The 14,285-nt window shown below is 50.7% G+C and overlaps 1 protein-coding gene across 2 annotated transcripts; it reads left to right on the plus strand.

The window, feature by feature from the left end:
* Positions 1–88: 88 nt before the first annotated feature.
* Positions 89–13,885, plus strand: LOC124653120 (alpha-L-arabinofuranosidase 1-like). 2 transcript variants are annotated; one of them, XM_047192179.1, is made up of 18 exons: positions 89–247; positions 651–871; positions 995–1,049; positions 1,611–1,807; positions 2,001–2,122; positions 2,204–2,351; positions 2,536–2,605; positions 2,710–2,855; positions 2,936–2,981; positions 3,058–3,110; positions 3,488–3,632; positions 4,614–4,732; positions 5,103–5,174; positions 12,601–12,704; positions 12,867–12,923; positions 13,020–13,212; positions 13,294–13,437; positions 13,598–13,885. In XM_047192179.1, exons 2-18 carry the CDS (start codon positions 689–691, stop codon positions 13,718–13,720), a joined length of 1,977 nt encoding a protein of 658 aa, XP_047048135.1. In that variant the 5' UTR covers positions 89–247; positions 651–688; the 3' UTR covers positions 13,721–13,885. The 2 variants fall into 2 exon arrangements, with proteins under 2 accessions (XP_047048135.1, XP_047048136.1); XM_047192180.1 differs by having other exon boundaries at positions 654–871.
* Positions 13,886–14,285: the final 400 nt, after the last annotated feature.

The following is a 14,285-nucleotide window of genomic DNA, read 5'->3' on the forward strand; positions in this document are numbered from 1 at the left end:
CCCTAAAAAGCCAACGATGCGGATAGGCACCACCGCTCGCTCTGGGGTCCCCACGTGTCAGCCGTCGAGCGCCGCCGCCGCCGAAGCACGCCCCGGCAAGCAACCCGCAGTGCCGCAGCCAGCCTCCGTCATACGGCGGCGGAGGCCGTTGCTCCTCCCGGACGCTTCACTTCGAAGCCACCGCCGGCCGGCTACTTAAGGCCGCATCCTTCCTGCACCTCTCACTCATTCCCCAAGGTGTTGTGTGGTGAGGACTCTCCTAGAAATGCGATCTTTCCTTTTTACCCTGCTTGTTTTCGGCTGTCCGGCCTCGGGTTCTTTGGTTTCGTAGACGATTTGTTTGATCAAATGTTTAGTTGAAGAGAATTGGTTAACACCGGTGCTTCTTGGGCGACTATGTATGTGCACAGTCTGCAAATTCCTTTTAGCTGTTGAACTTCGTGTCGTAGGAATGAATATAGGCTAGTTAGGTTGCAGATATTGTTTCGGACATGTAGCCTGCAGTTCTCTGGTTACATGTAGCCCGTTCTGCTAGTCGCTATGCAGTTCGATAATCTGAAAGTGTCACGTCCTAGCAGTCTGTGCTTCCAATTTCCAGCAAGCGTGATTGGCACCGCATAATATATCATGTTTTGTTATTTATTATTCAGCAGGAACACAGACCGGTTAGTGTTCAGAACTCCAAGGCATGGGTTCCAAAGAAACGCCCTGTTGCGCTCGTGCCATCTTCTGCTTCTTGCTTCTGTTCTGCGTGGGGACCAAGTGTTTGGCATCGGAGTTTGAGGTCACCCAGGAGGCAAGCCTCAGTGTTGACGCTTCACCAAACCTTGCTCGAAAGATCCCTGACACGCTGTTTGGGATGTTTTTTGAGGTGAGGAGAGATATGCCAATCTTTTTAAGGAATCTCGAGTTTCAATGCATTCGCAGAATGATCCATATGTAGTAATTATGTTCCATCAGGTTCTCACTTCTACTGAATTGACTAATAATGTAGGAGATCAATCATGCCGGGGCTGGTGGAATATGGGCAGAACTTGTTAGCAATAGAGGTAATTTTAATTCTTCTTAATACAGGTAAAAATTGACTGTTACAAAATACCTATCAGTGGCAAATGGGGTACTGACTCAATTGGAGCATGCTCTTGTTTGCGTGTCTATAATACTCTGATAAATCTAAACGATTTCAATTGGAGCATGTCCGAGTACCATGTTTCTTATGTATACTTCCATCTGAATTCTAATTGATCTTGAACTAATATACAGCACTAGCGTAAAACTGATATGTGACAAGATGCCTATCCTGTCTAGTCCATTGGAACATGAAACAGGGGATTTCATATCTAGATGAAGAATTATATACAATAAAATTAAAAGAGCTACCCTTCTTAATTACTGTCTGAAGGTCACAATTCCCTATTGACATATTCTTCCTGTTTAACCCAAGTCTATTCTACCACATCTTCAAGCCAGTCATCACTACTTTTGAACGTAGATATAAAACTACATGTACAAACAGTTTATCTAAGGCATTTTGAATAAATGGATAGGCATTCACTGAAGTTGCTGTTGGTATTTGATGTTTAGAATAATTTTAGTTTTCACTGATCCAGGTTTTGAAGCTGGAGGGCCCCATACTCCATCAAACATTGACCCGTGGTCCATAATTGGAGATGATTCATCCGTATTTGTAGCAACAGATCGTATGTCATGTTTCAGTCGAAACACTGTTGCTCTAAGAATGGAGGTTCTCTGTGACAACTGCCCAGATGGCGGTGTCGGCATTTACAACCCTGGGTTCTGGGGCATGGTACGAGTTTATGTTGATCATAAGTTGATTGCTCATACTATATTTCTGTCAATTTGTGTTTTTTCTTCATGAAACTAAAAGTAACTAGCTTCCATCCTCTGGTGTTTGTAAGAAAAGGCACAGCATGTAATGTACCGCCCTTTCATTTGTTTCCTTCCAAATAATTCCATCACACCCATCATGCCAATTTCAGAACATAGAAGATGGAAAGACCTACAATCTAGTTATGCATGTTAAGTCGCCAGAAACAACAGAGCTGACAGTTTCACTAACAAACTCTGACGGGTTACAGATTCTGGCTTCAGCTGCCATACGGTTAGAATATTTTCCCTCGAATTTGAACATCATGATAAGTATATTTGGCTATTACAATAGGTGAGTATTGTACTTCTGCAGAGTATCCGGCACATCAAATTGGATAAAATTGGACCAGAGTTTGGTTGCTAAAGGAACAGACAGAACCTCAAGACTTCAAATAACAGCTAACAAGAAGGGAGTTGTATGGCTTGATCAAGTATCACTCATGCCTTCGGATACATACAAGGTAAGTTATACTTTCATTGTCAATCTTGATATTGAGAAGAGTACATCTAAAGAAAAAGCTACACTGAATTTTAATCTTGTTAAAACCTATAAACTTAAGGTGAGTTTGATCGTTGTAGTATATCATTTTGCATCTGGTGCATGGCTTGGCTTTATCTGAGAGTTTGATATACTTAATTTTACAGGGACACGGTTTCCGCACAGAACTTATATCCATGCTTATGGATTTAAAGCCCCGGTTCTTGAGATTCCCTGGTTTGTTGAAACTTTTTCTGATTGAATATTAAATTCTTGATGTTTGCACATATGTTATCAAACATATCTGGAATAATGCATTAGATCACATGTAACTATTGTAGGAGGTTGCTTTGTTGAAGGTAGTTGGTTAAGAAACGCATTCAGGTGGAGGGATTCTATTGGTCCATGGGAAGAGAGGCCTGGACACTACGGAGATGTTTGGAATTACTGGACAGATGATGGCCTTGGATATTACGAGTTTCTTCAGGTACTAGTTTTAAATGTTTCACCCTTTCCTTCTATATTATTACCCTTGATCTTATACTACTTTTGAAATCCACATTAAAGCTTTCTGAAGACCTTGGTGCTGCCCCAGTCTGGGTATTCAACAATGGTAATTATATTAGATGTTTTATATCTTTGATCACTGTTTCCTTCTTTAATTTGGAAAGTTCTCCCTCAAATGTCAGGAATCAGCCACCATGATGAAGTTGATACAACTGCTATTGCCCCTTTTGTCAAAGTAAGTCCTGGAGTTTGAACTCCCAAGTTCATCATAAATATTTTCTTGTTATGGGCGTATCTAAAGATTAGAAACCTCATTTTGGAGAACCTAGGGGGAGAAATATATATAATGAATCTACTTGTGTGACGTAAAGTATTAAAAATCTTCTTTTAGATGATCAATATTGAAGCAGAGATGAGGTTGGTCTTAGTTCTTTACTTTCTTGTTAACATCGTTCACAAATATAAATGATATTATGCACAAAGAGCATTCTTCATAGCTCCTAATAGTAATAAAATCACCAAAAGATTCCTACTTCATTTTTAGGCTTAGGTATTTCTTGTAACTAATAATCTAGGTTCATTATTTTGGATCTGTTCTCATCTGTTCTGCAGGATATATTGGACAGCCTAGAATTTGCAAGGGGGAGTGTTGAATCAACATGGGGTTCTGTTAGAGCTGCGATGGGGCATCCTGAACCATTCCCAGTCAAACATGTTGCAATTGGAAACGAAGATTGTGGCAAAAAAAATTACCTTGGTAAATTTTCCGCTCATCCATTTCACACTCAAGCCATTTTTCCTGGAATTTCTATACTTAAGTCAAAAGTAGCGCTGTGCACAATTTTAAAATGTACCGTCAGTGAACAGTAAGTATATCTTGACCATGATATATTTACTAAGTAACATAGGTAATCCAGGGAGGTGGCCAGGTGGCTACACATGATTTCGGAGACACACATTTGTGCATATATAAAACTGCAAAAACATATGTGCGTGCCACATGTATGTAACTCAAAATCGCTTGACCCATCCATACAAGCTGAAAAATCGCATTTGATAATCAAGCACTCAACTTTCAGTCGCACTGCAAAAGGGGGTGATATCAAGTCAAACTTTTTGATGATGCCATCTTTTTTCCCTTAGATATTTTTAACATAATTATAATTACCTCATCGCCCTTTTATCATTCTACTCCCTCCACCATATAATATAAGATGTTACTACAACAATTATACTCATATATTGGTTTTAATAAAATCTTATATTATTCGACGGAGGGAGTAGTATTTATCAGGCCGGACAGTACTCATATATATCATCAGACACGAGTCCCTTAAAGTGAGAAACAAAAAGTCCTTTTCATTTTAGACTTTTAGTAGTCTGATTGCGCTGAAGAATTTACATCCATTAGGTCATGGGGAGACTACTGTTGTTGCCAGTGTCTTGATAGCGATGATCACATTCCTCGTGTCCCAAATTTTGGATTCAGTGAGGTGATCCGTTGCAACGCTGATCACATAGCCCTTTTTTGTATTTACATTCTCCTATTTTAAGGCCAATCTGTACTCATCCTTAATTTTTTTTTGTTGATTTTGCATGTAACCTAGTCTTGTTCTATCATAACTTCCTGTTGTAGGGCATAAATTATACTTGAACTATTGAGAGCCACTGATTACAATTATTTAGCACTGATATGAGCTGTCTTTAGATACATGATGTTCTCTAATTTATTAAACAGGAAACTACCTCAAGTTCTACAATGCTATACGAGAGGCTTATCCAGACATTCAGATGATTTCGAACTGTGATGGTTCCTCTACACCACTTGACCACCCTGCTGACTTATATGATTTCCATGTACTCCCTCTGTTCCACTTAAATCAATATTCTAGAAAAAATAAGACAAACTAGTAATGCATTTATTAGTACTATTTCAACCAATCAAAGCTACATTGAAAGTAATGACATCCAATAGAGAGAAAAATAGCGCTTCGTTTTCTGTGTTTTCGTTGACTAAAAGCTAGAATGTAGATTAATATGGAACACAAAAATTGATCTAAAATGTAGACTAAAACAAAATGGAGGGAGTACACTACTTGCTGCCAGATCTTTTTGCCTCATTTCTTGCTGTATAGAATCTATAATTCTACCTCGTGTTTTTTCCATCAAGGTCAAGTACTCAAGTTCAAGTTCTTTCTTAGATCCTGAGGATCCTTCTTGTTTTTAGGTCTATACCGATTCCAAGGCACTATTTTCCATGAGGAACACATTTGACAAAACCTCTCGTAGTGGGCCCAAGGTATGCCTCAATTCTCATTGCTTTGTGGACCTTTTTTACTTTGCAGGAAGATGCCTGTGAAACAGCCTTGCAAAGGCTCTTGTTTTTCATGATATACCTTTCATATGAATTTAGGACTTCCTTACAGTTCTCAAGGAATGTTCTTTTTTTTCGGAACTCAAGGGATGTTCTTAGGATAGTCTTTATCTTAAAATGTCCCCGGCTTGCTTATAGTACTTGGGTGACCCCTTGCTAACGCAGCTAGCTGTAAAAGATTCCCCTTCTTTAAATTAATTATGTGACACTCTATGCATGTGTTAATGTGCAGGTCTATGTCCCCACTTCGCCTAAAATTGTTAACCTAGACCCCCCGGCTGTATGGATGGCTCCAGGGCCTATATGCAACAAAATCAATTAGACCAGGCTTGTAGGATTAAACCCACCACTATACTAGCATCAAGCACTGAACATAGGCCAAATTAGGCCTGGTGGCAACAGTCACCACCTGATGGTTGCCTTTCAATACTGATTTTCGAACTTCCTGTAAAAACGGAATACAATTTTCCATTTTCAGGATGTTGAGGGATACAAGGGGGGGGGGGGGGGTAAGGAGAATATCAATTGTGTGATGATGTGTTGTCAAGCATCTTGGGAGTTTTATGCATTCTCTTATTTACATCACCATAGGCGATGACATGGGTATTGACATCACCTAAGACTCTTGAGCGAGAGTGAGCGTGAGCGAGAGTGAGCGTGAGCGAGAGTGAGCGTGAGCGAGAGTGAGCGTGAGTGAGAGGCGTGGGGCGTCACCCCGCGCGCCTCCGGCGAGGGCTGCTGCCATGGACGGCCGCGTCGCCCTCTCGGGTTCCACCTGCAGTGAGGACTCTGTGAGCTCCCGTGCCCCGCTGCCCCCTCTCCGGTCTGTGGTTGTTGCTCCAGCAGGCCACCAGATCGGATCGAGGGGATGGGATGCTGGCGCGGGGCCCAGCCGTGGAGTGCCGCGCGCCGCCGCCGTCCCTGTGTCCGGTGGTGCTGGCCCTGGGCCCGGCCGTGGAGCGCCGCGCGCCGCCGCCGTCCCTGTGCCTGGTGGTGCTGGCCCTGACCGGCAATGGAGGACTGCTGAATCCAGGCGTGCGCGCAACCTCCGGCGGGCGCAGGAGCGCACCCGGCAGGCACACAGGCCGCTTCCGGCCTCCAGACCTCCCCAAGGCGCGGCGAGCAGGATCCCTGCCGCGCTCCATGGGCGCTGCTACAACTGTGGCCTGGAGGGCCACATCTCGGCGGAGTGCACCAACGCCACCTTCTGTGTGCGCTGTGGTGGTGCGGAGCACACCTCCAGGGACTGCAAGAGGCCTCGTAGCTCGCCGGAGTCATCTCCGCCTCCCCGAATCCCGCCGCCCTTGCGCCCTGTTGCGGGGCCCTGCGACGCCGTGGCTCCCCCGGCCGCCGCCTCGCACGGTGGCGCCCTGCACCAACCTGCATGCTCTGGTGCGGCGGAGTTCGAGCGGACCTGGCGCGATGTGGTCTCCACGGGGTCTGCAGGTGGCAGCAGGCCTGGTTCCTCCGAGGCTGTTGGTTTCTCCGCTCCTTTCTCCCCTGCCTCCCCGTCTGTTCTACCGCCGGACGGTGGGAAGCTGCCGGTCGATCAGCCGCGGCCGGACCTCTGCTACCTGCTGCCGTCTCAGGGTATGGTGCAGATGGAGCTGGACCTTGATCGGGCCGTGATGGTTACCGTGTCCGGCGCGAGGGAGGAGGTGTCTCCTCAGGTGGCGGCGGCGGCGATCCAAGCCCAGCTCCGCCTCACCGCGCTGGACTTCTCCATGCGCGCTTTCGAGCCGGCGGATTTCTTGGCGCTCTGCGCCTCTCGAGAGATCCGCGACTTGCTGGTCCATACCGGCGTGGTGTCCTCCCCGCATTGCTCTCTCCTTCTCGAGCCTTGGTCGCGGCAGGTCGGGGCGGTGCAGCGTGAAGCGCCTTTTCTGGCGGACCTTGAGATTCGTGGCATCCCGGGCCATGCCTGGACTGAGCGCACGGCCTGCAAGCTCCTCCACGATTGCGGCATCATCGACGAGGTTGATCCGGCAACCGCCAGCCGCAGCGACATGTCTTGTTTCCGGCTTTCTCTGTGGACGCACGACGTGACCGCCATTCCGGCCGTCCGTTGGCTTGCTGTCCCGGAGCCGGGCTCAGGGCTGCGGCTCCAAGTCTCTTCGGGGCGGCGCCGCCCGCGCTCGGAGTCGCCGCGCGTCCTTTGGTACCGCATCCGGTTCTGGGTGGTGCGTTGGCTCATTGGTGGCCCGCCGTCCCCTGGTGGCTCCTCCGGCCGTGATCCAGGCCTCGGTGACGGTTCGTGCTCGGATGTGAGTGGCAGGGCCGCGCCTCGCCCGGACGACGCTGATGCAAGACGTGGCCGGCGCCGCCGCCGTCGTCGTGCTCCCAGGAGGCGTCGCGGGCGCCGTGCTGCTTCCGTTGTTGATGCGACACTGGCTCCTGCGGCGGCACCGTCCCCCTGTTCGGCCGCCGCCTCGCGTGCCCTGCTCGCCGACGGAGCTGGGCGGTGGTGCCCTAGCCCCGCTGCCTGCAGCGACGACGCCGTCGGTGTGGTTCCCTTGGATGACGTCAGCCCTAGGTTGTTGCGGGGTCCAGGCGCGGGTTGCGATGCGGTGCCGTTGTCCTGTTGCGTGCATGCGTCCGCCGGTCCGCGCGAAGACCAGGTTGACTGCTCCGCATGCCCTGCGGTAGGGCAGACCTCGCCCATGCTGCTGCCATCGCATGTGGACACTTGCACGCCTATTAGGCATCCCGTGGTGCTGAGCGGTTGCATTCGTCAACGGTCTGGTTCGGCTGCCTCCTCGTGCTCTGAGCGCTGTTGGAGCTCAGCATGTCTCCGTGGTGACAGTGCGGCGCTCGAGGCGGCTGAGAGTTTCCTGTCGCGGAGTAGGGCCTCTGCTGGGCAGGGGGAGGCATCGCCTAGCTTGCCTTCTTGGTCGCTTGATGCGCTTTCTGCGGAGCATGTGAGGCCTGGCGTGGCGCCCCACACTTGCACCGCTGTCGAGGCGCACGCGGCTACGCCTGAGCTCCTGCTCCCCTCTGCGCCGGTGGGGTCTACTGCTACAGCTGCAACCCGTGACCTCCCGCCGTCGGATGCTCATGGTGCGCCCCAGATTGATCCGCTGCATGCAGCTGTGGATCCCGTCCAGGCCGTTTCCTCGCACACTGCTTCCTCACCGCCTGCTGATGCGGAGGACGCTCAAACGCTGACGGACCTCTTGCGGCAGTTCCGCCGGAGGCTAGACGACCCGCTGCTCTCGCTGCCAGACCCTAAAGTGGTGCGCCGACGCCTGTTCTCCGTCAAGCAGCCTTCCGCGCGTCGCAGCCGGCGCCTTGCTGCCAAAGGCCTCAATGCTTCCGCCACGGCCATCAAGCGTGCGCAGCGGATCCTGATGGAGAAGCTTGGAGTTTGTCGCGAGGGAGAGCGCCTTTCTGCCGCGCAGCTTGACGACTACGCGGCTATCTTCTCCTCGCCGCTCGGCCCGGAACAGGTGGGGGCCATTGCAGCCTTGTTTGGCTTGGACTGCCACGGAGCTGCGTTTGGAGGCTCGGCGGAGGGCGCGGCAGCCTAGTGCTCCTCCCCTGGTTGTTGCTGCTGTAGGATGTTTCCAATGGATCCCAAGAACATTGGCATTGCTGTTTGGAACGCGCGGGGTATGAATAACCCCGCTCGACGCTCCGTCATTAGGGTAGCGGTAGATGATGCTTCGCCATCAGTGGTGTGTGTGTCGGAGTCTAAGCTCCAGCTTGTAACCGCCTTTGACATTTCCCAGTCCTTTGGGCCCCGCTTCGACGGGTTTGCTTACTTGCCGGCTGTTGGCTCTGCGGGAGGTGTGATTGTGGCCTGGAAAAGCGAGGATGTGAGCGTGCTCCAAAGCCGCTGTGACCGTTTCTCGGTCTCCGTCGAGCTCTCCGTTCCGGGCTCTGCCACATGGTGGCTCACCGCGGTGTATGGCCCTTCCTGCGACAGCCTTAAGGGGGCGTTCCTTGATGAGTTGCGGATGCTTCGGGCGACGCTGGCCGGCCCATGGGCGGTAGCCGGCGACTTCAACCTCATTGTGGACGCCAGGGACAAAAACACGCCCGTTGTCAATCGTCGCAATTTGGGCATGTTCCGGCGCTGCCTTAATGATCTCGAGCTCAAGGAGTCCACCTTGCTGGGCCGGAGATTTACGTGGAGTAACGAACGAGCCTCTCCCACGCTCGTCAAGCTTGATCGTTGGTTTGTGTCCCTCGAGTGGGATGAGCTATATCCGGCGGCAACGCTCACAGCGCTCTCGTCCTCTCTCTCGGATCACTGCCCGATCTTCATGTCCACGGCAGTCCAGTCCCAGGTGGGGAAGCGCTTTCGGTTTGAGCGTTTTTGGCTCAAACTTGACGGCTTCCCCGACACTGTCAGGGACCTGTGGGAAAACGCTGGCGCTTCTGTGATCTACCTGCTAACCCGCTCCTCCGCCTCGCCCATAAGCTGCGCCGCACCAGCCGTGGGTTGGAAGGGTGGAGCAGGCGGAAAACAGGCTCCATCCGTGACCTTATCTTGGTGGCGAACGAGGTCATCCTCCGTCTCGATGTTGCGCAAGAGGCTCGGACGCTGTCACCGGCTGAAGGCGCGCTGCGGAGATCGTTGAAGCTCAAGCTCCTTGGGCTTGCTTCTTTAGAGCGGACTATTGCTAGGCAGCGTGCCAGGGTGGCTGGCATCAAGGCAGGTGACGCCTCAGCTCAGTTTTTTCGCATCCTGGCGACGGGCCGGCGGCAACGGAACTGCATTACCTCTCTGCGTTCTGGTGATCGTTCGGCGGTGAACCTGGATGATAAGCTTGCTCTGGCCACGGCCCACTTCCTGGGCATTTTTGGGACTGCCCTCCCGCGGGATTCTGACCTCTCCCTTGCTGCCATTGCGCTCCCCCCCCTTGATCTGTCGGAGCTCGAAGTGCAGTTTTCAGAGGCCGAGATTTGGGACGCTATCTGCGCCATGCCGGCCAATAAATCGCCTGGCCCCGACGGCTTCTCCTGGGATTTCTTCAGACACTGCTGGCCTGTGGTTAAGGGTGACGTGGTCGCGGCGATGCATGCGGTATGGCTCGGCCGTGACCAGGGCTTTGAGGCTCTTAATGAGGCTTTAGTCACTTTGGTGCCTAAGAAGGCTGGGGCGGTGGAGCTCAACGATTTTCGGCCCATCAGCCTTGTTCACTGCTTTGCGAGGTTGTTCACCAAGGTCCTTGCGCGTCGCCTGGCACCCCGGATGCATGACCTAGTGGGCCCTAATCAGACCGCGTTTATTAGGAACCGTTGCATCCAGGACAACTTCTTGCTGGTTAAGGAATCGGCGAAACTCCTCCACAGGAGGAAGGTCTCCTCTCTTCTCCTCAAGGTTGACATGGCTAAGGCTTTTGACAGCCTCTCCTGGCCATTCCTCTTGAGCGTGCTGCGGCAGCGCGGATTTGGGCCACGGTGGATCAGGTGGATTGCTCTCATTCTCCGTACGGCGTCCACAAGTGTCCTGGTCAACGGCTTCGCTGGTGACCCTTTCTTCCACGGGCGGGGCCTGCGACAAGGCGACCCTATTTCGCCTTTGTTGTTCGTCATAGCCATGGACGTGCTTTCGGCAATGCTCATAGCCACTGAGCGGGCTGGCTTCATCACCAACCTTGGTGACCTTGGGCTCCGACACCGCGTCTCTCTGTACGCAGACGACGTCGTGATCTTTGCCAGATCTGACCCTGCTGAGCTTGCGGCGATCTGGAGAATCCTTGCCTGCTTCGGATCCGCGTCGGGTCTGTTGGTGAATTACCGCAAAAGCTCTGCCGCCCCTATCCAGTGCACGCCCGCGGAGTTGGATGCCATGGCAGTTCATCTCCCTTGCCCGATCGAGCATCTCCCGTGCAAGTACTTGGGTCTTCCCCTCTCCCTCGGCAAACCATCCAAGGCGGAGCTCCAAGCTGCGATCGACAAGTTGGCGGCCAAACTCCCGCACTGGAAAGCTCGTCTTCTTTCCAAGGAAGGACGCCTTGTCTACGTCCAGGCCGTGATGTCGGCCTCCGTGGTTTACCAGCTGCTTGCGCTTGACCTGGACCCTTGGTTCTACAAGGCAGTCGACAAACTGCGGCGTAGCTTCCTCTGGGTCGGTAGCGCTGACGCGAAGGGCGGCTCGTGTACGGTGGCCTGGCGCCTGGTTTGTCAGCCCAAGGCTTTGGGAGGCCTGGGCCTCCTGAACCTTCGTTGGATGAATGTGGCGCTCCGCACAAAGTGGGCTTGGCTTGCCAAGGTGGACCCTTCTAAGCCCTGGCACGGCTTGGGGATCAAGATTGGACCCGATGCGCAGGCCCTTTTCAACGCGTCCGTTCGTATCCAGCTCGGCAATGGCACGGCCGTGCTGTTCTGGGAAGACCCCTGGATCGGGGGGCTTTCCGCTGCGGTGATTGCCCCGGCCTTGTTCAAGCTGGTTCCTCCGGCGGCGCGGAAACGGCGTTCGGTTGCGGAGGGGCTCCTCCACAACAGCTGGGCCCTGGACATCGCTGGCGAACTCTCCGTTGATGCGACGGTGGATTACCTACGTCTCTGGTCGGCGGTCCGCGCAGCTGCCCGCTCTGCTTCGACTGAGGCCGACGTTTTCAAGTGGAAGTGGACTAGCGATGGTGCCTTCTCCTCTCGCTCCGCCTACGGCATGCTTTTCCAGGGCACCGTGGGTTTGGCTGCGGCTCCGCTTATTTGGGATTCATTCGCTCCCCTCAAGCACCGTCTGCATGCTTGGCTTGCCCTACGGCGACGCTGTTGGACTGCGGATCGCAGACTACGGCGAGGCCTCCCCACGCATCTCCTTTGCCCTCTTTGCGGGTTAGAGCCGGAAACGCTCGATCATCTTTCCTTGCATTGCTCCTACGCGCAAGAGGTTTGGGCGCGGGTCGTTACTCGCCTTGGCTTGCCAAACATCATCCCTGCGCCCAATGTTGGCATCAATGACTGGTGGCTGCTTGCATCTACCCGTGTTGCCAAGCCGCAGCGCAAACAGCTCAACTCCTTGGTCATGCTCGTCCTTCGTGCGTTATGGCTGGAACGCAACGACCGTGTATTCCAAGGCAGTAGCTTGCAAACGGCGGCCACGGCTACGAAGGTGCTTGACGAATGGGCCTCTTGGTTGGCTTGTAGAGGCGGACCTTTGGGTGTAGTAGACTAGTTTTTCTTTCTTGCTTCTGGTGGTTGCTGAGGCGAGATGGGTGCTTGCCCTGTTGTCTTCTCGCCTCATTGTACTTGGACATTTCTGGTCCGCTTCTGATGCTTAATATAATGACGCGCAGATCTCCTGCGGGTTCTCGAAAAAAAAAAAAAAAAAAAAAAAACATCACCTAATCCTGTTTAGACACCCTAAACACCTTCCTGAATGTGATTTTGAGTGCAGGCTTTTGTTAGCGAGTATGCTGTTACAGGAAAGGATGCAGGTAGAGGTAGCCTTCTTGCTTCATTGGCAGAGGCTGCTTTCCTTACTGGACTGGAGAAGAATAGGTAATTCGCCTTCAATATTATTTGTTTGGCAATTTGGTGTTAGTACGTTTTCTCATGAAGTCATCATACCTAAATGGAGTTTTATACTCTACTAATAACAACAAAGTGATGTTTACTTTTGAGTTATCTGACCGGTCGCTTTTTTTTTCTTTTCTTTTGCAGTGATATTGTTCAGATGGCAAGCTATGCACCGCTCTTCGTGAACGATAACGACCAGACGTTAGTTATCAATCGATGTCTTTGCACTAACTTCATTGTTTTCATGTTCATATTGATTTTAGCACTACAATAAGTACATTCGACTAAAATAATCAGGTGGAACCCAGACGCTATTGTGTTCAATTCCTGGCAGCAATATGGAACTCCCAGTTACTGGATGCAGAAGCTTTTCCGTGAATCAAGCGGCGCTATGATCCATCCGATCACAGTCAGTTCAAACTACTCTGGTTCGCTGGCGGCATCTGCTATCACATGGCATGATAATGACAACAGCTTCCTCAGAGTGAAGGTAAGTAAAAACAATTTGCATCGTTGCATGCGGAGAGTTGCAATATTATTGTGCTGATCTGAGAAGCACATGCATTCGCAGATTGTGAACTTTGGGCCAGATGCCGTGAGCCTCACAATCTTGACAACTGGGATCGAGGGCAGCGTCAATACGCTCGGATGTACTGCCACCGTTCTCACTTCTGGCAGTGTGATGGATGAGAATTCATTCACTAATCCAAACAAGGTATTACACATCTAAGCTCAAATAATATCAAATACACAACAATGTGTACAGCATGTCGTCGATGGTTATGTGTTCAAGTGCATCACGACCGCAATGTGCAACTGTTTTGCCAGCTCATCTGAAACTAATGCTTTACCTATTACTACGATAAATAATGCAGGTTGTGCCGGTGACGGTCCAGCTGCGCAACGCCGCGGAGGAGATGCAGGTCACGCTGTCTCCTCACTCTTTCACTGCGTTCGACCTTGCGCTGGCGCAGTCCAAGCTTGTAGCGGAGATGTGAAGAAACAGCACGGCGTTGATGAATAATATGAAGATAGGCAAGCACCAGCAGGCAAGCGCGGAAAGGTGTCAGTGCGCTCTTGTCTTGATAAAGCACTGCATCTTGTCTGCATTGTATGGCACGAATGAAATAATAAATGAAAATCACATCAAGTTATTTGCTTTCTTTTTCCTGAAAGTCATTTTAAGTGAACTGACGTGAAAAAAATCAGGCTACCTATAACTAGCAAAACTGCAAATATATGATTGCATGCAATTAATCCACCGAGGCTTTTTAGAGCCATAGGTTTCCTGTAAACCAAGTGCCCTCATAAAAAAAAAAAATCCTGAGTACACATAAGAAATATAGAATTGAGCAAATTTATCTGGAAGCTTGACGTTTGGTGCTCAAGGAAATATATATCTGAACATTTTGTAGGAATTTGAAAATAGTTTTCAACTTTGAAGCCCTAAAAAACGATGAACCTGTCATACTCGTCATTTTGATCTATTCCATTTATTCCAAGCAGTAATAGGTAGGCATTTAACGTACTGTAGTAATTTAATCCTGGGGCTCCACGTAATCC

Source organism: Lolium rigidum, chromosome 5, assembly GCF_022539505.1.
Source record: "Lolium rigidum isolate FL_2022 chromosome 5, APGP_CSIRO_Lrig_0.1, whole genome shotgun sequence".
Classification (NCBI taxonomy): domain Eukaryota; kingdom Viridiplantae; phylum Streptophyta; class Magnoliopsida; order Poales; family Poaceae; genus Lolium; species Lolium rigidum.